At 35.8% G+C, this 26850-nt stretch overlaps 3 protein-coding genes and 1 pseudogene across 3 annotated transcripts; 1 reads left to right on the top strand and 3 right to left on the bottom strand.

Moving 5' to 3' along the window:
- Positions 1-1223: 1223 nt before the first annotated feature.
- On the bottom strand, positions 1224-2228 carry LOC148602210 (uncharacterized; annotated as a pseudogene).
- An 853-nt stretch (positions 2229-3081) lies between these two features.
- Positions 3082-6923, bottom strand: LOC148602209 (uncharacterized). The gene is made up of 2 exons (XM_088555380.1): positions 6789-6923; positions 3082-5189 (listed from the first exon to the last, which is right to left on the bottom strand). Exon 2 carries the CDS (start codon positions 5179-5181, stop codon positions 3139-3141), a length of 2043 nt encoding a protein of 680 aa, XP_088411506.1. The 5' UTR covers positions 5182-5189; positions 6789-6923; the 3' UTR covers positions 3082-3138.
- A 9045-nt stretch (positions 6924-15968) lies between these two features.
- LOC148602208 (uncharacterized) lies at positions 15969-18076 on the bottom strand. Its single transcript, XM_088555497.1, has one exon. The coding sequence runs from the start codon at positions 18066-18068 to the stop codon at positions 16026-16028; it is 2043 nt and encodes a 680-aa protein (XP_088411623.1). The 5' UTR covers positions 18069-18076; the 3' UTR covers positions 15969-16025.
- A 3304-nt stretch (positions 18077-21380) lies between these two features.
- On the top strand, positions 21381-25235 carry LOC148602207 (uncharacterized). Its single transcript, XM_088555176.1, has 2 exons — positions 21381-21539; positions 23110-25235. Exon 2 carries the CDS (start codon positions 23111-23113, stop codon positions 25157-25159), a length of 2049 nt encoding a protein of 682 aa, XP_088411302.1. The 5' UTR covers positions 21381-21539; position 23110; the 3' UTR covers positions 25160-25235.
- The last annotated feature ends 1615 nt before the right edge of the window (positions 25236-26850 follow it).

Raw genomic sequence — 26850 nt, 5'->3', positions numbered from 1 at the left:
TGTCTGCCAGTACAAAAACAAACCTCGAACCGAGTTTCTGAAGTTAAGTATTAATTCTTGTGCGTGGATTTGGTTTTCAGTTAATTCTTAAATCTTTGTGCAATCTATTTTCAGACCTTTGATAGGCATTGATAATAATATTACACATATACACGAACTATTTTTAACAAACATGAAATCCTAAATAACCTTCATGTCTTCTTTCAACATTGAAACAAAATATGAGGACTTTCCTTACTTGTATTGGATTCCCAAACGTCATACGAATCCATACAAAGAACGGTGCGTAGCTGCATTCTGAATCTTGCTCCACGACAGAGATGTCAATTCACTTTACTAAGACATTGTCCGCAGTCAAAGATTGGCAGCAAGCTAGTTGAAGTACTACCTAATCTCGTAGTTACATTTATCATATGTGGATACGTAAAAATTTAAAGATTTACTTAAAAACCGAAAATCCTATAGTTTTACGGAAATTAGTTCTCAAGCTTTTAACTTCCCAACTCTTTGCACTACATTGCCACATGATAAAATGAAAAAAATCTCTTGCTGATTCGAGAAATTATGTTGTTTTAGATTACAAATCTACGATTTTTTCATAAACATCTCAAAGGGGGAGTGTGATACACAGAAAAAATATGTTTGTAGCATGCTTAATTTCCTCATTGATAACATATTTGTTACATTTTGGCGAGCTATTTTTCAGCAACAAGGTGACATTACAACAGGCACTAATTGTGTTTCTCTGTTAGCCATATTGCTGTATTCATTCGAGATTGAATTTCTTCCGAATCTTGTAAACTAAAGAATCAAAATATGAAAATGCTTAATCCTTTTTTCCATACAGATACATGTTGTTGATTTGTTGTCCACTAACAACCCTTCATTGGTTAATGGTCACCTTCAATATATCCACCAAAGCTCGAGATAATGGAGACTACAGAAACAGCTGGTTCAGCATCTTTTTAGGATCTAAAATTCGACAACACTGGTCATTTTAGTACTAAGATTTATGATAAAAGAGACCACTATAATTCAAAATCCTAATTTGTCTTACTTATGCAACATTAGACCTTCATCTCCTGCATATGGTGTTTATATTTCTCAACGGATTCGCTACGCTAGAGCAACTACTAGCTATATTGATTTCCTTAAACGCCTTAAATCTTTACATAACAGACTCCTGAATCAGTGGTATGAGGAAATACGTCTAAAAAGATTTCTTACGTATCGTGAAGCTTAGCTGGATTGTTGTTCTTGCTTGGGTTCTCATTCATAAGATCGTCCAATAAACCATTAACATATCTCCTTTCGCTAAAAGCACCGTATCCATCTTGCCAATGGAACTGATTTCCTTTCAATCGGTGGCCGGCTGCAAGGGAGAATCTCGCAGCACGGGAGTGAGCAATGCGGGTAATTTGCGAGTAACTCTAGCAGCCATGTCATCGACTGGTTTCAGAAGTCCAAGAGGAAGATCATTTTTGAGTGGATGGCACAGTATTCTATAATTAAACTGCGCATACTCGGGTGTTCCATTGTTCATATTCATGATAGTTGTTGGTAGATAGGAGAAATTTTCCAGGTAGTGCTTACCCCCAGTATAGGCAGTAAATCTGATCTTCTCTTGTAGGTCAAACCAATTCTGAGCATCGATGTTATGGCGGTCGCTCTCGAAAGGTTCGTTTATGTTCTTTGTATTTGTTGTCCATGCACCTTCTAGATAACAAAGAACTGGCTTGAAGTATGGGCGGTAGTCTCTGAAATGGTAGTTTTGGAAAGTAAATGCTCTAAAGTAGTTCTGCATTTCTTTGGTCGTTAAGAGTACGTTTGGCTAGGACAGACGGAGGAACACGTGGGAATGGAATATTCTACGTTCTGTGGTAGGCTTGTGATGTTTTACTTGGCATTTTAAGTTTGTAATCGTTGTGACGAGTTCTGAACTCTACGCCGTTGAGATTAGCAACAAATTCGCCCATTCCCGGAGTTCTGTCATAATTAGCATGTTCGTGGATTGAACATACTGAATTAAGTGTGTGTGTTGATGTGAAGTAAGACTTAGTCCCACCCTCTGTTGTTCTAACTTGTTTGATACCAGAATCAAGTTCTGAACGAGCACTTTCAGAAATTGATAATTCAGACAGCATCAGTTGCCTGGATAGTTCTTCAAGCTTGCGCTCGGTCATCGATGATGTTAAGGTCACTGGGAATAACATGACCACAGGGCTCATATCTGAATTTTGATATAGTAAACTCATGATAAAGGAGTATTATCTTTAATGTTAACATCCGATATAACTGATGTATAATCAAAAATTAAATTTCTGCTAGATTGTTTATAGCTATAAGAACTAATTGATGGTTCAATGTTATCGAAAATAGGAGGTATGCAATTTTGAACAGTTATTTTATTGAAATATGCTTGATCAATGTATGAAATCAATACCGCTATTGATGTGTTTTATACATAAAAATGTCATTTATGATCTTCAGGATTATCTGTACGAGATAACAATTTTTGATATAATTATGCGATCACCCTCGTAGAATGGACCTTTAAAAGATATACTAGTATGTGCACATTCTTTAAAGATATAATATACTTTATAATAAGTAATAAACCCAACTGACATAACAATTAATATCCACCATTGTTCCGTGAATAATAAGTGCTATGAACGTGCTAAAACATTTATTTCGATTAATTTGTTTACCATGAGATCTGTGACTGCGTTTTCTTTTGTCGACAATATCCATGTGTTCCCTTTGTCCCTGATTTTATCATTAAGACCGAAAAGAAATGCGGTTTGTAGTTTTCTAATCCGATTCTGTTGTTTACGTGTATTTTCAAATTGTTTTTGAGATTGACCTGGAATGTTTAATGACCACTTCCAGATGTTGGACTAGGTAATTAAGTCTTTTTTTTCATCAGTTTCGGTATTTTTGTTTTGTTTGTATGTTTGGTAAATTTTTTTTTGTTTTTTTTTTTTGTTTTTTTGGTTTGTTTTTTGTTTTTGTTTTTCTTGTGGGGGTATGTTCTGAAGGAGAGTTATTTTTATTACTGGTAATTAAAATAAAGATAACTGAACTTTTCATTTGTTTATTAGTATTTTACTACTGGTATCCTATTAAAGTTGTTCCTCATTCTAGTCGAACTAGGTCTGGAGTGTGGCCGTCCCAACAATGAGCCAATCCGTCACATTTGTGTATAGTGTATTTGTGGGTTTGTGTGTTATATGAAATCTCGAGTGTGTGGTCGTGGTTGTTGTCAGTAGTGGTAACAACGGCGACTGTCTCTCCTTTGCCTAGTGCGAGCATGTCCTCGTTGGGGATAAACAGTTCGTGATAGTGATGACCTGGTGGATCTTGGTTGGTAACGGAGGTTCTGAAGTGAGCATCAGCTTTAGCGTTACCACCGCCTGAAAGGGAACTTGGTTTCTCCTGAAGATACGATCCCATTGTTTCAAGATGGTTAAGAACCTCTTTAACAGCTTCTAATTCCTTCCTTGTGGGGTCTCCCTCGGCTGCTACTGGCATGATCGGGTACCTCATCCTAACTTTGCCGACTCCTGGAATGTCGGGCAATGTGATGCGTACACCGGATGCTACGACACGCTTGACGTTACCATGACTGTCTAGAACACCTACTGCACCTTTGTCGGTGTCGGCCCTATCCTTGTCGACATTGGTACCGTGGAAAAATTCGACTGGAGTGTGGTAGTAATTGTTCAGGGCAGTTCCATTGTATGCTTTGTCCTTTGTTAATCCACCATTTCTTCCACCATGGGTAACTTTATAGAATTTTCTATGGTCGGTGATTGTAGGTAGATTGTGAGGGTTCCATGACATGAGAGGTGTCATGTAAATAATCTCCAATGGAATGGCGTACGAGTATCGGATTCCTTCCTGGGTACAGATTTGTTTGTGGTGGTTATCCTTCCTGCACCATTTTATTTTCATTTCAGCGACCTCTGGATTTGAAGTTTGAGCGACGAACAAGTTTGAGTCTGAGTACCCTCTATGGTTTCTGAACGTTCCCATGGCACCTTTTCTATCATGGTTGTAGTATCTGTGGTAATATCCGGTGTTCAGCAGGGTCGCGTTCTGTGGATGGCGAGAGTCAACTGTCTTCATATCAAATGTTGTATCGTGAAGCTTAGCTGGATAGTTGTTCTTGCCTGGGATCTCATTCATAAGATCGTCCAATAAACCATTAACATATCTCCTTTCGCTAAAAGCACCGTATCCATCTTGCCAATGGAACTGATTTCCTCTCAATCGGTGGTCGGCTGCAAGGGAGAATCTCGCAGCACGGGAGTGAGCAAAGCGGGTAATGTTCCATTTGCGAGCAACTCTAGCAGCCATGTCATCGACTGGTTTCAGAAGTCCAAGAGGAAGATCATTTTTGAGTGGATGGCACAGTATTCTATAATTGAACTGCGCATACTCGGGTGTTCCATTGTTCATATTCATGATAGTTGTTGGTAGATAGGAGAAATTTTCCAGGTAGTGCTTACCCCCAGTATAGGCAGTAAATCTGATCTTTTCTTGTAGGTCAAACCAATTCTGAGCATCGATGTGATGGCGGTCGCTCTCGAAAGGTTCGTTTATGTTCTTTGTATTTGTTGTCCATGCTCCTTCTAGATAACAAAGAACTGGCTTGAAGTATGGGCGGTAGTCTCTGAAATGGTAGTTTTGGAAAGTAAATGCTCTAAAGTAGTTCTGCATTTCTTTAATTTGGTCGTTAAGAGTACGTTTGGCTAGGACAGACGGAGGAACACGTGGGAATGGAATATCCTCCGTTTTGTGGTAGGCTTGTGATGTTTTACTTGGCATTTTAAGTTTGTAATCGTTGTGACGAGTTCTGAACTCTACGCCGTTGAGATTAGCAACAAATTCGCCCATTCCCGGAGTTCTGTCATAATTAGCATGTTCGTGGATTGAACATACTGAATTAAGTGTGTGTGTTGATGTGAAATAAGGTTTGGTTCCATCTCCCGTTATTCTAACTTGTTTGATACCAGAGTCCAGTTGTGAACGAGCTCTCTCAGATATCGATAACTCGGTCAACATAAGTTGTCTAGACAGTTCTTCAAGCTTGCGCTCTAATAAGCTGACTCGATGTTCGTCAACCACTGCCATGGTGACAGTAACCAACCAAGATAAAACCAAAAAGGTTTTCATCGTAGTTTCTGTAAGATCAATATAACTGATCATTATTGTTTTTCTATTTAATATGTCCTAACTATTGTGCTGTAGTGGTTTCTCATGTTAAAAGGATAGTTAGTATCCTTCACGATTCCTTTGCAGACCGTAATATATATATTTCGTAAAGTATCCAAAAAGGAAGCTATGTATTTTGCTACTTATTGTGATGTATAATTAGAGGCATTTTTTTTTATTTCGTACAAACTCATCATAGTAAACGGATAGTAAGAGTCATATGTTTATCATCACATCTAACATAAATGTTTGCGTTGATTTGATTGCAGTCTTTACTCTAAAAACAACAACTTTCTATGCTTTTGCTCCCAGTTTTTGGTAGAGTCCGAGTTGTTCATTTTCTTTTGTTTCTTTGTGCTTGTCATTTTGATTATTTTATGTTCATTTTTGTATGTATCAGTTTTCCTTGTATAATACTTAGTATTCTTGTGTTTTCTGCTCGAATCTGGTTTCCTTGATTACTCTTTGAAGAGAAATTAGGGACCCATTCTTTTACAAGCCCTATCTCGACATTTAGAAATGAAGGTAACAAGGATGTTTTTTTTCTATCGATTATTCCTTTAATTTCGCTAAAAGGATACTGTGAAAGCACCATTATTCGTGGGGTACAAACTTTCATGGTTTTCGTGGGTAGGCCAAACCACGAAATTTGGTTCCCAACGACAAGAAGATTTCCGTGTATACTAAAAACCACAAAACCACGAATTCAAGAATCCACGAATTTGTGTTTCTTCCCTAATCAACGGAAATTGGTATCCACGAATTAAAGTACTTTCACAGTATATAGTTATAATCATTTAACAAACCAATGTTTACTAGCTTAAGCTCATTGAAAATGAAGATCCAAACTTTGACGGGAGATATCCAACGAGTATTTTTTTAAATTGGCCATTCAATTTGAAATTAATTTTCAAGATACTTTGTGTGACATAAAACAAATAGACCACAGTTTTGCTGAGAAACATTCAAGAGGAAAATGATTTTCATATTTGCCAAATTATTCCAGTTAGTACGTTAATGCGATGGTGAGTTTACATGATATTAGTGAATACATTTAAAAAAATAGCGATCTTTTGTCTTACATTTGCACAACACGAGTGTGAATTTTCATAAAAAAGTGTAATGGCAAAATTACCGAACAGAGAACATTTAACCAGTTGTCAAAAATAAGAGTCAAAAGGAAATGGCAAAATAAGGGTAAAAAACCATGAAACTTTGAAATCACCGTAATTGTCCTAATTTGGTATAGCATTTAAAAATGAGTGATAAAAAAAATACACATTTTTCTTACTAAAATAAAAATTATGTATCAGAAGTGATATGCTATGATTACGCATTAACACAAACGTTGAGCAAACTTGTCACAATATCATAAAAATATTTTACAAGTTAACCCTTTTCCTCTATGAGGACATTGAATTATATCAATATTTTCTTTTCCTTAAAGTTATCCGCTCAATTTCAAATTTAAAGCAAGTTGAAATAAGGGTATTTTGATAAGTTTTAACATTTACACAAAACAAATTATCGGAACATACATATTGTATATATCTTAGTATAAAAGTTACCTTTCTGATGGTTCGATTCTACAACAGGCTGCTTAGGGATTCACGATCGACCCTGCGAAATACTTGACTACAACCATAACTGTTTCTGTTATATACGTGCAGGTCAATTGCACCACCAGCCAGTGTTTGTGATATGAAATCGACAATGATTATTTTGTAGCCTTTGGGTTACTTTTGTCTGGGGTCATGATTACTAAGTGCAAGATCTTTGATATAAAAGAACAATTGCCTAGGAAAAAAAAAGAAAGGTAGAATGTATCATATTTTAAGGACATGTTGCACATGCTTCCGATGTATTTTTATTACATACATATACTTGTAGAGCGAAAAAGGGGAAAGTAAATACAAAAAGGGAAAATGCTCTGAGGAGCTGTTATAAAGAGCATTATAAGCTATAATGTTATAAATAGATTCGTCTGCGATATGTTTGCAAATAAACAAAGAGGAATTTAACGTTGATATGTGTATCAATTTTGCAAAAATGATTAACAAAAAGACTTAAACTATTTACACAATTAGAGTCGAATTTCTGTTCAATGTCCGTTGTGCACCGCGTTGAGGCCAAACGTTTTCTGGCAATAATTAAGGCATTATTTGAGTTAATTCCTTATTAAATGTTTTTCTGTGTACATTTTGTCGTTTTGATTATAAAACTTCATCTGTACAGTTAATTTTAGAAAACAATTACAGATTTCTAAACACCATTTGGCATTTCAACTTTCCTGTATCATCTAATAACTAATGAAACCTAATTTTGAATCTGTATGTATCTTAACTCGATCGAAGTAATGAGAACCTCACCGAACCTTTAATTATTTGTTTCTGCTTTATCAAATGCTGCCTTGTTATAAAAGAAATGAAAGAATCATTCCTTGCTCATCAATGCGAATTAAAAGAAATTGTTCATCATGAAGTAGTATTTAGTTACATTATAACTTAAGTATCCACTTCGCCAATCATAAACTTGCATGTAATAATTATATGTCGATTATTATCTTAAGAATGCATAATTCATTATATCTCGTTTCCCAACCTGATATTACATAAACATCTACGAAGTTGTTTCAATTGAAACAAAGTCAGTAAATCAGAAAATTTTCGCCCAATACGTTTTGTTTGTATTTTGTATTTATTTCCTTTTTCACCTTTTAAATTGTGGCTATTTTTACTTATTTCTTATTTATATATACTTACTGTTCATATTATTTGCAGTTTGTCAGTTATCATGCAAATAAAATTCTTTTTGGGCTGACTGAAAATGAATAAATGAAAAAATACAGTAAGTTTGAAGAATAACAAAAAAATGTAACATTCAATACGCAAAACAACCACTGTCATGTTGTAACATGAACAATCAAATAACAACAGATTATTTACACAAAAACCGAGAGAAAAAAGAAAAGAATCGGGTTTTTGTTTGTTCAGGCTATGGTTAACACAGGTTTCGATGTAAAATTAAAGACGTTCTGTTTTATCTTAAGTTGCCGTATTCAGGCTGTTTTTTTTTTTTTTTTGTTTTTTTTTTGTTTTTGTATTATTGCAGAAACTGTCTACAAACATATAGTCAATATTACTTTAAGACATGATTTGATATGCACAAGAAGTACTCTAAAGATAAGTTATTCTAATTTTCCCTAACTTTATGTCTTGAACACTCAGGCGTATTTTGTTGAGTTCAAGTGCAATAACTTGGGCACAAATAAATAGTACATAAAATATTTTTGTGAACCCAACAAACCCAACAATTACAACAAGGACAATACAAAGATGATAAAAAGAAAGGTACAGGTACAAAAGACAACGCACAAAATAAAAACACATTTAAACACCTTGATATAATGAAATGTGTTGAGGTTGTTTGAAAATTTCGACAAGAACAGCTAGATTATAATTGGGAAGATCGTCTTGGAACTCGCTAAACTGCTTTCGGAATTTAATAATAGCGATATACCTCTAATTTTCCTCTTTATACTTTTCAAAATTCTCTGTTAAGATTCCGATTCAAAAGCAGTCAGCATCGTTGATATTCTAAGAATGGTGGAGCATCTAGATACAAATACGCGAACAAAAACGATTCCAAATGATCTTCTAAATATTCTGAGAAAGATGTTATCAAATTTCTATCGACAACAGATATGTGCCAAGCGTTGTGCAACTATATGTCTTCATTCCAATGGGTACAAATTATGCCCCGATACTTGCTGACATATGCCTTTACTCTTATAAAGCTGATGTTATCCAAAAGAATGAACTTCGTTTTGCCATATCCTTTAATTTTAGTTTTTGCTATACGGATGATATTCAGACGTTTCAATCCTATATTGGAATATTAAATACTTCGCATCTACCCCCAGGATCACCCAAGGAAGCATCTAGGTAGTTTTAAACTACCTATGTGCTTTCCGTCTAGATATTTCGTTTAGTCATCTAAACACCTTTTGTTTTTGTCTAAATATATTTTTTTTCCATTTTTTAAGATATGTAGAGAAAATTAATTTATGAATTTTATAATGCTAAAGACTAGTAGTGAAACTATCTTTAAACCGAATGGCGGATCATATAAAATTTATAGAAGTTTCATCTGGGTGGTTCTTTATCAAAGACAAGAACAAGGAATTAAATATAATCTGGTAATACTATATACAAACGCTGTACAAGGATGAAATCCTAGTTATCCGTAAATCCTACATTGCCTCGTTGAATATTACATCAACTGAGATGTCTTGGGTCTTACCTTATTTTCATTTAATTAAAAAAAAAACATGAAACAGATCATACAAACATAAAGTGCAAGGCAGGATTTTATACTTGAATCTCAAGAAGGTTAAAGAATCTACATCCTTTAATTTCACACATCGTTATATTAACCATGTTCCTTCATTTCAAATTGCTAAATTTGGAGCATGGCATACGTTTATTTATCCATCGAAAAAAAAAAAAAAAAAAAAAAAGGAATGACCACGGTTGTCATATAAGTGAAGTAAAAAAAAAGGACGTGTAAAAGATGTGTCAGTTGTCTCTATAATTTAGTTCTGGAATCTTTCATAAGAATTTGAACAAACTCTGATTCATATGAATATAGAAACCGGTCGGCTAGGAGTAGGGGACGATGAATACTTATTGGAATGACAATAACCTGTTGAGAAAAGTGACAATTTGAAAGTGACAAATATATTGCCAAGGAGAAACTCTGGCAAACTGACCACCTATTGCTCTGTGTTGATACTTTTGATCTTGCAGTGGTAAAATTTGTAGAATCGAAGCCTAAAATAACAAATTTGTAAGAATTATCATTCTTACAGTGAAATGCTTCGTGTTTGACTTCTTTTAGACAGGTTTTCGTAGGGTAAGGTAGTATATAATGTTGAAAAGTATAAAGGAAAATCCACATATAATAAATAGCAATTCGCAAGTTTCACAGTATTTTTGTTTTCCCTCCTTCACTGCGTCCAGACGGCTCGTTTGTTGAGCACGTACATGATTTTGCTTGTATTGATTTTAATGTAGTTTTGGAATCCATTACAAATAAAGAAAATCCTCAGACTTCTAGATATCATTTGAAAAAATATTTAACGAAGCCATGAAGAACTTGTGGTTACCTATGATTTGTAGAACATATTGTGTTTGTAGGATTACAAGAATTATCTTTTATCTCGGTTCTTTTGTTGAGCATTAGTTATTCGCTTCACATAAACAACAATGTTGTTCAGGGCTTTGTCGAGGGTATAACAAAATATTTCTCATTTCTCAGAGCAGATTCAATACAGTTTGCTGCTTCTATGTTTTTGAATACTGATTTATGTAAATTATTGCAGTGTTTAAGGTTGTAAATGCGACGTTGTACCAAAGACAACTGTTGACAGTGAGTCCGGTTCTGGTTTCTCCTCCATCTCTTTAGTACCTGGCAGGGTCTTAAAAGACCCATATCATGTAGATAAATTCACTTAATACTATAGTAGTAATAAATACAAAATATAATATCAAAGACTGAAGTCTTCAAAGTCGCTAATCGTCAGATATTCAGTCAGTGATTTTGGCTTCCTTTCAACATCCGAAATGTTACGAATGCGATATGCTCTAAAATCAGGTGACTTCCGCTAAAATGTCAAATGTGTATATGTTTTAAAAGAGGTACTTTGTAGCAATCTTTGAGTCGCTTATTATATTGACAAGGGAATCAGTTCAGGAACCAGATTAGTCAACTGGCAATGAATATTCACAAATATTGGGGCGTGCTAATGTATATGACCTATATTGTCTTGTAACGACCCCAAATGCCTGAATCGGAAACTGGGTAATGTTCAAAGCTAACCGATCATTTCATGTAAACTTCCCATTTTCATACAAGAGAGAAACACACGCAGAACACACATGTAACTGTATGATACTTAAGAGGTACATTTTTATCTCGTATGTAGTTAGAACTGTGACGCTACTGCGAAAAAAAAACGGCGAGAATCTGCAGCATTGCGTGGCGTATAACTATATATTTATGCGAATACTAAGTACCGAAATTACAACTAGGAGAAGTCGCTAACAATAATAGGAGACGTGGTATGATTGCCGAAGAGTTAGCTATCCACCAAATGCCAAGCCATGAACAATTACACTTCTAAAGGTCACAACATGATCTTCGATAATGGACGAAACCCATTCCATAAGCCAAGCTGTAAAAGGCCCCAATATAAATTATATGAAACTATTAACAATTAGGACAAAAGACAACAAGCCGCGCCTACATCGAAAGAGTACTTACAGTTTCTGTAAGCAAGTTCAAAATGCAAAAGCAACTGATAAGCCCACTTAGTTTACTTAGACACAATTAACAATAAAAACATGTTCAAAAGGATTTAGTGAAGACATATCATAAAATGTCTAAGAAAAACAAGGTTTTCGCGCAAAAGCCAAGATGAAAAGTATTGGCAGGAAGTAGGGCAAAATATACTAAAGATAATTGATATTTAATTTATTAACATGAGAGTCAATATTAGAACCAATAAAATTATAATGCAAAGATTTGACAATGAAACAGTGAAAATTACCCTTACGAATAAGTTTATTCAAATATTTTTCAAGAATAAATTGATCTGAGCTTTATTACATTTCCATAAAAACCAGGATATGAAATCCAATTTTTGAATATGTTGCAACAAGTTCAACCAAACTTCAGCATCAAATCTTCACCGCTTCATTTTTATGAGCAATATTCAGAAAAAAAGTGTGGTAACGGAAACATTGACTTAACAATTTACCGGTAATAAAGAGATCTCGTTAATTAAATTCTAACATCGCTACAAACGCGGGCATATCTAACTAGTTGAAACATATAAACACCGAAGGAACGTCGAGAAAGAGAAAATTAAAAATTGGAAACGAGAAATCGTCCTCCTTGTAGTAAATGTTAGTTTTGAGATTACCTTGTAAAAATGGAAGCATCCAAATACAGAAATGGATAACAAAAAACTGTTCTTAATAGCTTTTATTTAAAGTCAGTTCCTTTGGGTAAATTCCAGCAGTGTATTTGTAAAAGTCAGTGTTATTCAGCGTCATCAGTGTAGCGATAAGTATCATATTTTTTTCTATTAAATCAGATTTGGAAGGATCTTTGGTTAGGAAATTTGGCCATAAACCGAGATACATAACAATACCGGAATATCTGCTATTGAAGGAGTCACAACTTGTGCCCATCGGAATTCCGACAACCTGCCGATAAATTGTTACGCCTAAATGGATCCTGTAATTTTAGTTTTATATTTCTCGTTGGTCTAAGAAAATGACATTTCTTGAAATTTATTACAACAAAAATATTTTTGTAATATTTAATCGAAACACCATTTAATAAGAAAATTTCTGATTAATAAATAATTTGGAAGTGTGGTGTGAAGTATGGTGTGATGTGTGGTGTGAAGTGTGGAGAAATCGTAACTGTCCACACTTTCTTCAGTACGTATGTATAGCCTTTAGCTTATCTTTGTCAGAATTATGATTATTTACTATTTGACTCCTTGTTGAGTACATGGCTTGGACTGTAGAAGAATTCGAAATGTCATTCTTAAGTACATTTATATAGTATTTACGTCACAGCATTACCACATTACTGGCTGCTATGTCTGCCAGTACAAAAACAAACCTCGAACCGAGTTTCTGAAGATAAGTATTAATTCTTGTGCGTGGATTTGGTTTTCAGTTAATTCTTAAATCTTTGTGCAATCTATTTTCAGACCTTTGATAGGCATTGATAATAATATTACACATATACACGAACTACTTTTAACAAACATGAAATCCTAAATAACCTTCATGTCTTCTTTCAACATTGAAACAAAATATGAGGACTTTCCTTACTTGTATTGGATTCCCAAACGTCATACGAATCCATACAAAGAACGGTGCGTAGCTGCATTCTGAATCTTGCTCCACGACAGAGATGTCAATTCACTTTACTAAGACATTGTCCGCAGTCAAAGATTGGCAGCAAGCTAGTTGAAGTACTACCTAATCTCGTAGTTACATTTATCATATGTGGATACGTAAAAATTTAAAGATTTACTTAAAAACCGAAAATCCTATAGTTTTACGGAAATTAGTTCTCAAGCTTTTACCTTCCCAACTCTTTGCACTACATTGCCACATGATAAATTGATAAAATCTCTTGCTGATTCGAGAAATTATGTTGTTTTAGATTACAAATCTACGATTTTTTCATAAACATCTCAAAGGGGGAGTGTGATACACAGAAAAAATATGTTTGTAGCATGCTTAATTTCCTCATTGATAACATATTTGTTACATTTTGGCGAGCTATTTTTCATCAACAAGGTGACATTACAACAGGCACTAATTGTGTTTCTCTGCTAGCAATATTGCTGTATTCATTCGAGATTGAATTTCTTCCGAATCTTGTAAACTAAAGAATCAAAATATGAAAATGCTTAATCCTTTTTTCCATACAGATACATGTTGTTGATTTGTTGTCCACTAACAACCCTTCATGGTCACCTTCAATATATCCACCAAAGCTCGAGATAATGGAGACTACAGAAACAGCTGGTTCAGCATCTTTTTAGGATCTAAATTCGACAACACTGGTCATTTTAGTACTAAGATTTATGATAAAAGAGACCACTATAATTCAAAATCCTAATTTGTCTTACTTATGCAACATTAGACCTTCATCTCCTGCATATGGTGTTTATATTTCTCAACGGATTCGCTACGCTAGAGCAACTACTAGCTATATTGATTTCCTTAAACGCCTTAAATCTTTACATAACAGACTCCTGAATCAGTGGTATGAGGAAATACGTCTAAAAAGATTTCTTACGTATCGTGAAGCTTAGCTGGATTGTTGTTCTTGCCTGGGTTCTCATTCATAAGATCGTCCAATAAACCATTAACATATCTCCTTTCGCTAAAAGCACCGTATCCATCTTGCCAATGGAACTGATTTCCTTTCAATCGGTGGCCGGCTGCAAGGGAGAATCTCGCAGCACGGGAGTGAGCAATGCGGGTAATTTGCGAGCAACTCTAGCAGCCATGTCATCGACTGGTTTCAGAAGTCCAAGAGGAAGATCATTTTTGAGTGGATGGCACAGTATTCTATAATTAAACTGCGCATACTCGGGTGTTCCATTGTTCATATTCATGATAGTTGTTGGTAGATAGGAGAAATTTTCCAGGTAGTGCTTACCCCCAGTATAGGCAGTAAATCTGATCTTCTCTTGTAGGTCAAACCAATTCTGAACATCGATGTTATGGCGGTCGCTCTCGAAAGGTTCGTTTATGTTCTTTGTATTTGTTGTCCATGCACCTTCTAGATAACAAAGAACTGGCTTGAAGTATGGGCGGTAGTCTCTGAAATGGTAGTTTTGGAAAGTAAATGCTCTAAAGTAGTTCTGCATTTCTTTGGTCGTTAAGAGTACGTTTGGCTAGGACAGACGGAGGAACACGTGGGAATGGAATATTCTACGTTCTGTGGTAGGCTTGTGATGTTTTACTTGGCATTTTAAGTTTGTAATCGTTGTGACGAGTTCTGAACTCTACGCCGTTGAGATTAGCAACAAATTCGCCCATTCCCGGAGTTCTGTCATAATTAGCATGTTCGTGGATTGAACATACTGAATTAAGTGTGTGTGTTGATGTGAAGTAAGACTTAGTCCCACCCTCTGTTGTTCTAACTTGTTTGATACCAGAATCAAGTTCTGAACGAGCACTTTCAGAAATTGATAATTCAGACAGCATCAGTTGCCTGGATAGTTCTTCAAGCTTGCGCTCGGTCATCGATGATGTTAAGGTCACTGGGAATAACATGACCACAGGGCTCATATCTGAATTTTAATATAGTAAACTCATGATAAAGGAGTATTATCTTTAATGTTAACATCCGATATAACTGATGTATAATCAAAAATTAAATTTCTGCTAGATTGTTTATAGCTATAAGAACTAATTGATGGTTCAATGTTATCGAAAATAGGAGGTATGCAATTTTGAACAGTTATTTTATTGAAATATGCTTGATCAATTTATGAAATCAATACCGCTATTGATGTGTTTTATACATAAAAATGTCATTTATGATCTTCAGGATTATCTATACGAGATAACAATTTTTGATATAATTATGCGATCACCCTCGTAGAATGGACCTTTAAAAGATATACTAGTATGTGCACATTCTTTAAAGATATAATATACTTTATAATAAGTAATAAACCCAACTGACATAACAATTAATATCCACCATTGTTCCGTGAATAATAAGTGCTATGAACGTGCTAAAACGTTTATTTCGATTAATTTGTTTACCATGAGATCTGTGACTGCGTTTTCTTTTGTCGACAATATCCATGTGTTCCTTTTGTCCCTGATTTTATCATTAAGACCGAAAAGAAATGCGGTTTGTAGTTTTCTAATCCGATTCTGTTGTTTACGTGTATTTTCAAATTGTTTTTGAGATTGACCTGGAATGTTTAATGACCACTTCCAGAGGTTGGACTAGGTAATTAAGTCTTTTTTTTTTTCATCAGTTTCGGTATTTTTGTTTTGTTTGTATGTTTGGTAAATTTTTTTTGGTTTTTTTTTTTGTTTTTTTGGTTTGTTTTTTGTTTTTGTTTTTCTTGTGGGGGTATGTTCTGAAGGAGAGTTATTTTTATTACTGGTAATTAAAATAAAGATAACTGAACTTTTCCTTTGTTTATTAGTATTTTACTACTGGTATCGTATTAAAGTTGTTCCTCATTCTAGTCGAACTAGGTCTGGAGTGTGGCCGTCCCAACAATGAGCCAATCCGTCACATTTGTGTATAGTGTATTTGTGGGTTTGTGTGTTATATGAAATCTCGAGTGTGTGGTCGTGGTTGTTGTCAGTAGTGGTAACAACGGCGACTGTCTCTCCTTTGCCTAGTGCGAGCATGTCCTCGTTGGGGATAAACAGTTCGTGATAGTGATGACCTGGTGGATCTTGATTGGTAACGGAGGTTCTGAAGTGAGCATCAGCTTTAGCGTTACCACCGCCTGAAAGGGAACTTGGTTTCTCCTGAAGATACGATCCCATTGTTTCAAGATGGTTAAGAACCTCTTTAACAGCTTCTAATTCCTTCCTTGTGGGGTCTCCCTCGGCTGCTACTGGCATGATCGGGTACCTCATTCTAACTTTGCCGACTCCTGGAATGTCGGGCAATGTGATGCGTACACCGGATGCTACGACACGCTTGACGTTACCATGACTGTCTAGAACACCTACTGCACCTTTGTCGGTGTCGGCCCTATCCTTGTCGACGTTGGTACCGTGGAAAAATTCGACTGGAGTGTGGTAGTAATTGTTCAGGGCAGTTCCATTGTATGCTTTGTCCTTTGTTAATCCACCATTTCTTCCACCATGGGTAACTTTATAGAATTTTCTATGGTCGGTGATTGTAGGTAGATTGTGAGGGTTCCATGACATGAGAGGTGTCATGTAAATAATCTCCAATGGAATGGCGTACGAGTATCGGATTCCTTCCTGGGTACAGATTTGTTTGTGGTGGTTATCCTTCCTGCACCATTTTATTTTCATTTCAGCGACCTCTGGATTTGAAGTTTGAGCGACGAACAAGTTTGAGTCTGAGTACCCTCTATGGTTTCTGAACGTTCCCATGGCACCTTTTCTATCATGGTTGTAGTATCTGTGGTAATATCCGGTGTTCAGCAGGGTCGCGTTCTGTGGATGGCGAGAGTCAACTGTCTTCATATCAAATGTTGTATCGTGAAGCTTAGCTGGATAGTTGTTCTTGCCTGGGATCTCATTCATAAGATCGTCCAATAAACCATTAACATATCTCCTTTCGCTAAAAGCACCGTATCCATCTTGCCAATGGAACTGATTTCCTCTCAATCGGTGGTCGGCTGCAAGGGAGAATCTCGCAGCACGGGAGTGAGCAAAGCGGGTAATGTTCCATTTGCGAGCAACTCTAGCAGCCATGTCATCGACTGGTTTCAGAAGTCCAAGAGGAAGATCATTTTTGAGTGGATGGCACAGTATTCTATAATTGAACTGCGCATACTCGGGTGTTCCATTGTTCATATTCATGATAGTTGTTGGTAGATAGGAGAAATTTTCCAGGTAGTGCTTACCCCCAGTATAGGCAGTAAATCTGATCTTTTCTTGTAGGTCAAACCAATTCTGAGCATCGATGTGATGGCGGTCGCTCTCGAAAGGTTCGTTTATGTTCTTTGTATTTGTTGTCCATGCTCCTTCTAGATAACAAAGAACTGGCTTGAAGTATGGGCGGTAGTCTCTGAAATGGTAGTTTTGGAAAGTAAATGCTCTAAAGTAGTTCTGCATTTCTTTAATTTGGTCGTTAAGAGTACGTTTGGCTAGGACAGACGGAGGAACACGTGGGAATGGAATATCCTCCGTTTTGTGGTAGGCTTGTGATGTTTTACTTGGCATTTTAAGTTTGTAATCGTTGTGACGAGTTCTGAACTCTACGCCGTTGAGATTAGCAACAAATTCGCCCATTCCCGGAGTTCTGTCATAATTAGCATGTTCGTGGATTGAACATACTGAATTAAGTGTGTGTGTTGATGTAAAGTAAGGCTTAGTCCCATCCCCTGTTGTTCTAACTTGTTTGATACCAGAATCCAGTTGTGAACGAGCTCTTTCAGAAATTGATAATTCAGTCAGCATCAGTTGCCTGGATAGTTCTTCAAGCTTGCGCTCTAACAGACTAACACGGTGTTCATCAACCACTGCCATGGTGGCCGTAACCACAAAGGACAAAACTAGAATGGTCCTCATCTTCGTTCCTGTAACATAAAAACAGTGCTTTCATTGGAAACTATACATTTGGGTTTTTTTGTAAATAAGTACATATTACAACATGTATATATGCTGTTCACGTGATTATTGATTAAAGTTACACTAGTATTTTAATGACATTGAACCCTGGGTATCATTAGATTGGCTTACCTTGTCACCAACTTATTGTACACACTTTTATACCATTGTAGCTTGTGTCAAACTTGTAATGGTAGGATTAATCAAAGACCCAAGTCTTAAAACCTGCTAATCGTCATATATTCTGTGGCATTGATATTGGCTTGCTTTCAACGTCCGAAATGGCACAAATGCCATATGCTCTAAAATGGGATGACCCGCTAGAATCTTGGTTCCCTTAATATGATTGTTCTTTCGTAACCGTGATAACCCAAATATTTCTCAATCAAAACAGGTTACCACGAAGTGTGGGTAATGCATTCGTTCCACAAGTTTCTCTCAATTTTTTAGCGATCTTTGAGGCACTTATTATATTGACCAGGGAACCAGATTAGGAACCAGGTTTAATAATTGGCAATGACTATATAGGTCATAAACATTTTCAAGACCCTAATATGTATATTATCGGGGCCCTGATAATGTTTATGACCTGTATAGTCGATTGTAACGAGCCTCTGTATCTGAATCGGAGACTGAGTAATATATTAAATTAAGTTCAATGTTAACCGATCATTTCATCTTTAATGTGAGCTTTCCGTTCTCGTCCATGCAAAATACACACGAGGACACACGTGTATGATATTCAAGAGGTACATTTTGATCTCGTATGAAACTAGAATTGACGGTTTTATGGCACCGATCAGCAGCATAATGTGGTGTAATAATATGTAATTATGCAAATCATATGCGAATGTATAGTACTGAAATTATGAGCGCAAGAAATCGCTAACAATATTAGCGACTTAAAAGGGCGTCTGTATTTGCAGCTTAGACTGTGAATGATTTTGATTTATTTTTTAGTAATTTGTAATAAATAAATAATATCAATTCAAAAACAAATGTTTGTATCAGCACACCAATTTTCTTATTTCTGCTTAGGTCGTGATTTTTTTTTTCAGTTTCTGAAATAAAATTTGACTTGCATTTATACACCAAAACATTTATACACCTAAACATTTTGCTCATCTTAGGCACCTTGGTAATTTACATTAATACAGCGGGATTACTGTCTGTACAAGCTCCTTTTTTAATTTTATTGTCTTTGGTTGATCGTAAAATATGAAGTTAATAAACCTTTACAAAATAAATCATTCCCTTACTTTTCTACAACTATAAAACATTCGAACACTATCCACAGCAACTAGTTTTGGTAAAAAAAAAGAAACTATTGTCTACTGACAGTGACTCCTATGATGATTTGCATGACACAAATTTTCAGTATAGTAATAATCGTCGCCGTCTACTACTTCTACCACAATTTCCATGTTTGAGCGCGAAATAATGAAACATAAATGTTTCAAAATTAAATCAGTTCTTTCTGTACAGTTTGATGTCAACGGAAAACAAATTATTATAATAAGAGAGGACTTGTGTCATTAAATTATCAATTCCTTGTTTGCTTGTTATTGAGGTTTTAACAAACAACTTACCTTCTTTCAACTGACAGTTGTTCTCTAGCCTACTTAGGGTTAGTGGTCCCTGAGAAATGCTTGACCAGACCATAGGTCGCTATAATTTATACTCTCAGTTGTATAGATTCACCTGCTAGAGTGGACAGATAGGACCAGGTTATATCTGATTATTTAGTGTTCAATGGGTCAATTCGCTTTTAGTAGCTTGAAGTGCAAAATCTCCAATATCTGGAGGTACAATGCGTATGGCAAAGTAGAACGTCTTACGACTGGGTCTTTTACTTTGGTGGAATGATGAAAAAAAATACCTATAAAATAATTCTAGTATATACATTAAAGGAATAAAGCATATACCGTAATCAAGTGCGTTATAGAGAAATATTTAACAAGCATTCGTCATAGTAATGAACACATCTGATTAGCTGTTTAGATATTTCTTTTTATCACACTTTTCTTTACTTTTTATGCCTTGTCTAAAAATCTCTTCTATCAATAAGTTTATATTTTTATTTGCTTTCAAAAGATTTGCACAACAAATCTTTTTAATAGAATGCGCTAAGATTGCACCACAAACTGGGCTTATATTAGACAGTAAATAAGAGGTAAACCCGTATTGTACGCAAGAGTGTATACTATAAACATTAAATAAAAGTAAACCCGTATTGTACGCTAGATTGCACGACATAAGCAGTAAACAATTAAGAAAAGAGAGAGGTAAATCCGATTTAATGATTCTTCATTTCTAAACTAATGGCCGAATGCGGATAACATTCAATAATAATTTGGATAAGTGTTGGAGTTTTCTTCCCCTCGACTGAAAATTAACTGTATAAATTTTTAAGCATGCCAGAGAAGAGGAGTTTTTATAAAACGTACTCAGTTTTTAACAAAATATTCAGTAATAATAGAATGACGAATTGCTTTGGTTTGGCTTTCATTCGATAACTAATGGTAACTACTTCTTCAAAACAATAACAAAAATAACATATAAAACAAAAACAACATGAAGTAATACGCGTTGTCGTGCTAAAGATACCCCAAGTCATACAGGAAGTTAATATTCCACGGCACGCAAAAACACTTACAACCTATGCCCCATTTATTCCATGTAGATAGAGCAACACACCAACTGAAAGGTGAAACCAATCCATCCATTAAAGGTCGAGACATTCTTGACACATATTTTCTGTTTCATTTCATGTAGTGAAAAATTGCAAAGTACTACAAAACAGGAAGTTGAAATTGGACAAAATTTTAAATCAATCCATCCATTGTGAGCCGAGATAATTGCGACGACATTCGGACAGACAAACGGACATTATGATTTCAATGTACCACCCACTCCGTGAGTGGGGTGTAAATCACAGAAGAGCGACAATACATTGAAACCTGTAAACGACGGCATTCTATATACAAATGTTATTTCATGATATTTAAGTCAAATGTGTGACACTTTAAAAAAAATCGCGTAAAATGTATATACATGTATTTAAATAATCTCTCCTTGCATGGTAGATAAACGAAACAAAACAAAACAAACGAATCAAAAACAAAACAAACAAACAAAGACAAAAAAAAAGACAAACACACATGAACTTTTTCAGACTTTTTCGACACGGCACTAGAGAACGACCACTGCTGACTTATCGTGGTCCAGTTATTTTAAGGTACTATATAGAAACAGATGCCGATGTAAAGTAGAGCGAATAATCTGCTGGTTAGTCGTATCTTTGTTAAGTACTTCGATAGACAGGTGTGTTGATGATATTATACTATAAATATACAGTGTTACGCAAGACGGACGACCAGCATTTCTTCGAGGTTCCAAGGTAGAATCGAAGTAGGCGACAACAGAATTAAGGCAAGTCAAAATATATAGTCAAGCTTAATTGAATCATAAAATATAGGTTTTGGAACTGCCATTTCTATATCAGAGCGGATTTATTTAATTCACTTTCTATAAAGTTTCATATTATGTTTATCGGTATTCTTTTTAAATTTGAACGTTCGGGCCAGCAAGGTAATATACAACAAAGAACGAACTGAAACAAATCATTTTTATTCTTTTTTTTTATATGATATATATCGGTAATCATGTTTATAACTCAAAACTAAAATGTAAAATAATTTGTATGCACATAATAATTATTTTGTAAAGACACGTCATCACATTCTCCCATTAAGAGTTGTATACAGTCACTGGACATGCCTGTATGGAAATGTACTAATAACCTAAACAATATTGCTGCATTTATAACGTTTCCTCTGGTATAAATATTACAAAAAACTTGTAAATATACAGCTTTAATTTGATAAGAAAGACATTAACATTCCTAAATGAATAAATGTTAATACTTCTTAAAAATAAAGAGATTCCTCGTAGTTACGATACATGAAATCTTTGTGTTGAGAGGGAATTCAAGGGAACCTGTTACACTGGTAGGGTATGCGTCATCTGCTTTTCTAGAAACACCAGCCGAGCTATGTTCCACGTCGATCAATTTTACTATAAGTTGCCTTATGATTTAATGTAAACCCAATTAAGATGCAAAAAAATCGTCGTATTGAAAAACCTAGAGTACTGTTTTTTTTTGTTTTTGTTTGTTTTTGTTTTTTGTTTTTGTTTTGTACTTGTCGTCCTCAGCGAAAATGTGTATATCAATCCGCCGTTCACAAAATTTAAATTTAATGTTGAAAATAGCCACAAATAAGTTAAAAAATCCATATGATAAATACGATAATCAATTGGTTATCGTAAATATCCAAAATATAGTCACCAGGAACGCATTAAGATTAAGTTCTGGGCACTCGTTAAATCTACGCGTTCTCTGGCACTTGTGATCATGAATGCAAGCTAAAAGCTTCGGCAGACGTTCGTTTCTAACCAACTTCTTCAGACAGACCTTTCGAACTTCTCGGACACTATTCATTTATAACGTTATTTGACAATCGGATAATGTGTAAAATATTCACTTTTTCCCCGACCAACATCGTGATGGAAAGAGGGTGTTTCACTAGTAAGCCGCCGCTTAAAATTGTCTTGCTTGAAGTGCAGTTCTGTTTAAATATCATGCAGAGGCTGGTTTACCACCTAACTAATATCTAAAGCAGTTCAGAGTATTTTCCATACACAATAGAGAAGAGCGTTGTAATTTGGTTATTGTTACTAACCATACAGAATGACTAAATCTTTAGTATCGGATCTGAGGAGTTAATTTTACGACAACCTATAAAGGCAACACACTGGAAGGATATCTTTTTTCTTTGCTTCAGCTTATATGATTTTCTTTCTTTTCTACACTCTTGGTAGTTGATATTAAGGTTTTTAACATTCTCGCTGAAGCTCTTGATTTTAACTATCTCGTGCGTAGAAATATTTCAACCTGCTCGAAACAGAAGGATAATCTATGTATAATTATCTTCTTTTTCAGGATGCGACTACCAGTGATTTTCGTTGCCGTATTTACAGTGGCATCTGCTGTTGTCACTGATCATGATTTTGCCAAGCTCAAACAGAGTGTTGAAGATATCACTCGCCAACTCATGTTGACTGAACTTGCTGTAGGTGAAAGAGCACGAGCCGATCAGGATTCTGGAATTAAACAGGTGCGCGTCACAGGCGATGGAACCCGACCCTATTTCACATCGGCTCATTCGTATAGGTCGATCTGTTCGATTCACGAACATTCAAACTATGACAGAACAGTTGGTATGGGAGAATTCATTGCATCGCTCAATGGAGTTGAATTCAGAACAAGACATAATGACTATAAACTACGCATGCCGAGTAAAACGTCAAAGGGATACAACGCCCAAGAAGAAATTCCATTTCCAAAGGTTCCGCCGTCAGTACTGGCTAAGCCAACACTCCAGGAGCAAATTCATGAAATGCAGAACTATTTCAGAGCATTCGCTTTCCAGAATCCCCATTTCAGAGACTACAGACCGTACTTTAAACCGGTTTTGTGCTATCTAGAGGGCGCTTGGACTGCAAACACGAAAACAGTAGACGAGCCTTTTGAAAGTGATCGTCATCACATAGACGCTACCAGCTGGTTCGATCTCCAGGAGAAGATCCGGTTCACATCGTACACTGGCGGTAAACACTATTTAGAGAATTTTTCATATCTGCCAACAACGATTATGAACATCGTTAATGGTACACCTGAGTTTGCGCAGTGGAACTACAGGATCTCATGCCACCCGTTGTCTTTCGACCTACCATTGGCTTCTGTAAAACCCGTCGATGATATCGCACCAAGGGTAGGACATAGAATGAATATAACGAGATTTTCTCACACAAGAAGCGGCAGATTCGAGTTTGCATCATCTTTAAGCCAACGAAGAAACAAGTTCCTGTGGACTGAGGGATATGGTGATTTTAAGGACGGTGCATATCGCCAAGGACTCATTGACAAAATTATGAACGAGATTCCCGGCAAAGATAACTACGGTGCTGTACTTCATGATAACACTTTTGGTATGCTTACTCTTGATCCCTATGATACACACAATGATACACTTCTAAACACAGCCAACTACCATAGATTTTTCAGACATGATAAGAAGGGTGCTATGGGAATAAAAACTGTTAAACGTGGATTCGCCGATAGAAACTTGTTTGTCGCTCAGACGTCTAACCCTAAAGTTGCCCCAATGAACATTCACTACTGCGGTAGAGATGAGCACACACACCATCATTTCTGTAAAACTGAAAGTGTAAGGTATACCTATGCCATTCCACTTGAACTCATCTATCTTACACCTTTGTTCTCGTGGAATCCTTACAATCTTAAACTTTTTGACAGGAGAGACAAACGTGGAAGGTTACAGATCATTAAAAACGGCAGAAACGGAGGTCTCACCGACGACAAAGCATACAATGGAACTGCTTACAATTTGTTTTACAGAACCCCTGTAGAATTCTATCATGGTACCAACGTTGACAAAGACAAGGCCGATACTGACCGTGGCGCAGTTGGAGTTCTCGACACTAAAGGCGTCCTCCGTAGAGTAGTATCTTCTGGTCAGCGTATCACGCTACCAGATATTCCAGGCGTAGGAAAACTTCGATTAAGATATCCAGTAATGCCTGTTACAAGAGAAGGCTCACAAGTTGGAAAAGAAGTAGAGGCAATTAAGGAAATGTTGAACCACTTAGAAACCATGGGAGACTACCTCACTGAAAAGCCGAGTGCCTTGTCCGGCGGAGGTAATGCACAGGCAGACGCTCACTTCCGTACGTCCGTAACCAACCAAGACCCACCAGGTCACCACTACCATGAACTCTACATTGATCACGATGACATGCAGGACTTAGCCAATGGAAACACCGTTTCCGTGATGACAACAACCGATAACTCACATGACCATATGTTAGAAATTTCCTATGACGTCACCAACCACAAGTATTTGATTCAGAAATGTGACGGAAGAACTCATTGTTGGGACGGTCACTCTGCTGAGCTGATCAAGATGTGATTAACTTTCAGTGGCATAAAGAAGAGCTTTTGGTGAAGAGATAAGATCTGATTTCTGTAATAAATATGCCTTTTAACCGCGAGTTTTATTCTATGCTTACCATTTTCAATAGATCACGAAAAAAAAGTTAATACACCGGAAGGGTAATTGAAAATTTATTTTTGTTTCATGATTACATGATCTGTGCTACTCTTCAAATACTGAATCCCGTAATTTTTTCACATGACGCAGCTGGAATAGTCAAATCTTGAATAAGTTGGGCATGTATAAACACGGATACAATTCAGAGTTTGTATTGTGATTATGTGATTGATAAATTATTATCACGGGCACAAAATAAAAGAATACTTAAAACTTTAAAATTTGCAAGTTAGTAACTACGCAAACTTCGTACCGCTAGACGTCTTACAATTTGGATTCTGGAACAGGGTTATATTGCTAAGATTAAAGTAACTACCACATGCAGATGTTTTATGGTCGTCACAATGAACTCATGGATCGTTACGGTGTGTACACTTGCACCATGAGAACCAATTCGTCCCTTGATTACATTCTTTTGATTTTCGCTAGAATCTTGGTTTCCTTGATTATTCTTTCATATGGTTTTGTCAATAATTTCGCGGCGACTATCATGATTCAACCACGGCATGTCGAACTCTGTTTACTTGGGGCGTGTGGATACATAGTTTTTGGCGCACTTAAGCATAGGGACTTACAGTTCATTATGGACACAACTGGTCTGGAAACAAAAATTTGAAATTCGAATTTCGAAATCGGACGAAATATAAACAAGGGCTTAGGTCGATTTTTCTTACTCAAAAACCGTTAGAGATATACGAAATTTGATTGAATGATTCAGGTGGGGATTCTAAAAGGATTTTAAAAAAAAATTTAAAAACAGACCAAATATATAACTAGAAAAACTATGAGCAATGCTTACTCACTTTACACCCCACCCCTTATTTGATAACATGCAACTTTTAACCTCCATTTAGATTTGGATCAAAATCTACGATAGGAGTTTACAATGTTAACAAGATTCTGTGAAAGTTTCATTAATTCCGTTCAGTGGTATAGGAGGAGAAACGGATAATATACTGCCCCCTTATAGTCCCCATAATAACAAATGACAAAGTCCATATTTTGCTGCGTGAAACCGCAAAATTTATTTGATTAAAAATCTAAAAATCTATAATAGGAGGTGCACAATGGGAACATGTAATAAAGATTCTGTGAAAGTTTCATTCAATTTAGCTAAGTGGTATAGGAGGAATAACGGATATGAGATAGGTTCCCCTTGTCCCCATATTCACAAATAGGGTATAAATGATAAAGTCCATGTTCTGCTATATATGTGTTACCTCTAGTTCGATTTGGATCAAAATAAACAATAAGAGGTGCACAATGTGAACATGTAGTAAAGATTCTGTGGAAGTTTCATTCAAAACCACTCATTGGGGTGGGGGAGTAACAGAAAAGAGACAGGTTCTCCCTGACACAAGTTAAGTAGCAGTCCGCCTAAGAATCATGCAATTTCCACTGAAAGTGATTTATTGATGTCAGATATTTTATCCAAATTGACTTTAAATCAGTTGGATATATCAGAAAAACAGTGAATAAAATGAAAAAAATGAAAAATGTTTACACTGTTACCATGGCAACAACCACTCCTTAGCAACAACCAATTTAGG

Source organism: Perna viridis, chromosome 12 (assembly GCF_037379345.1).
Source record: "Perna viridis isolate PV_CMFRI_1.1 ecotype Kerala chromosome 12, ASM3737934v1, whole genome shotgun sequence".
In the NCBI taxonomy this organism is placed as follows: domain Eukaryota; kingdom Metazoa; phylum Mollusca; class Bivalvia; order Mytilida; family Mytilidae; genus Perna; species Perna viridis.
This window is presented reverse-complemented; position numbering and strand designations above follow the sequence as displayed.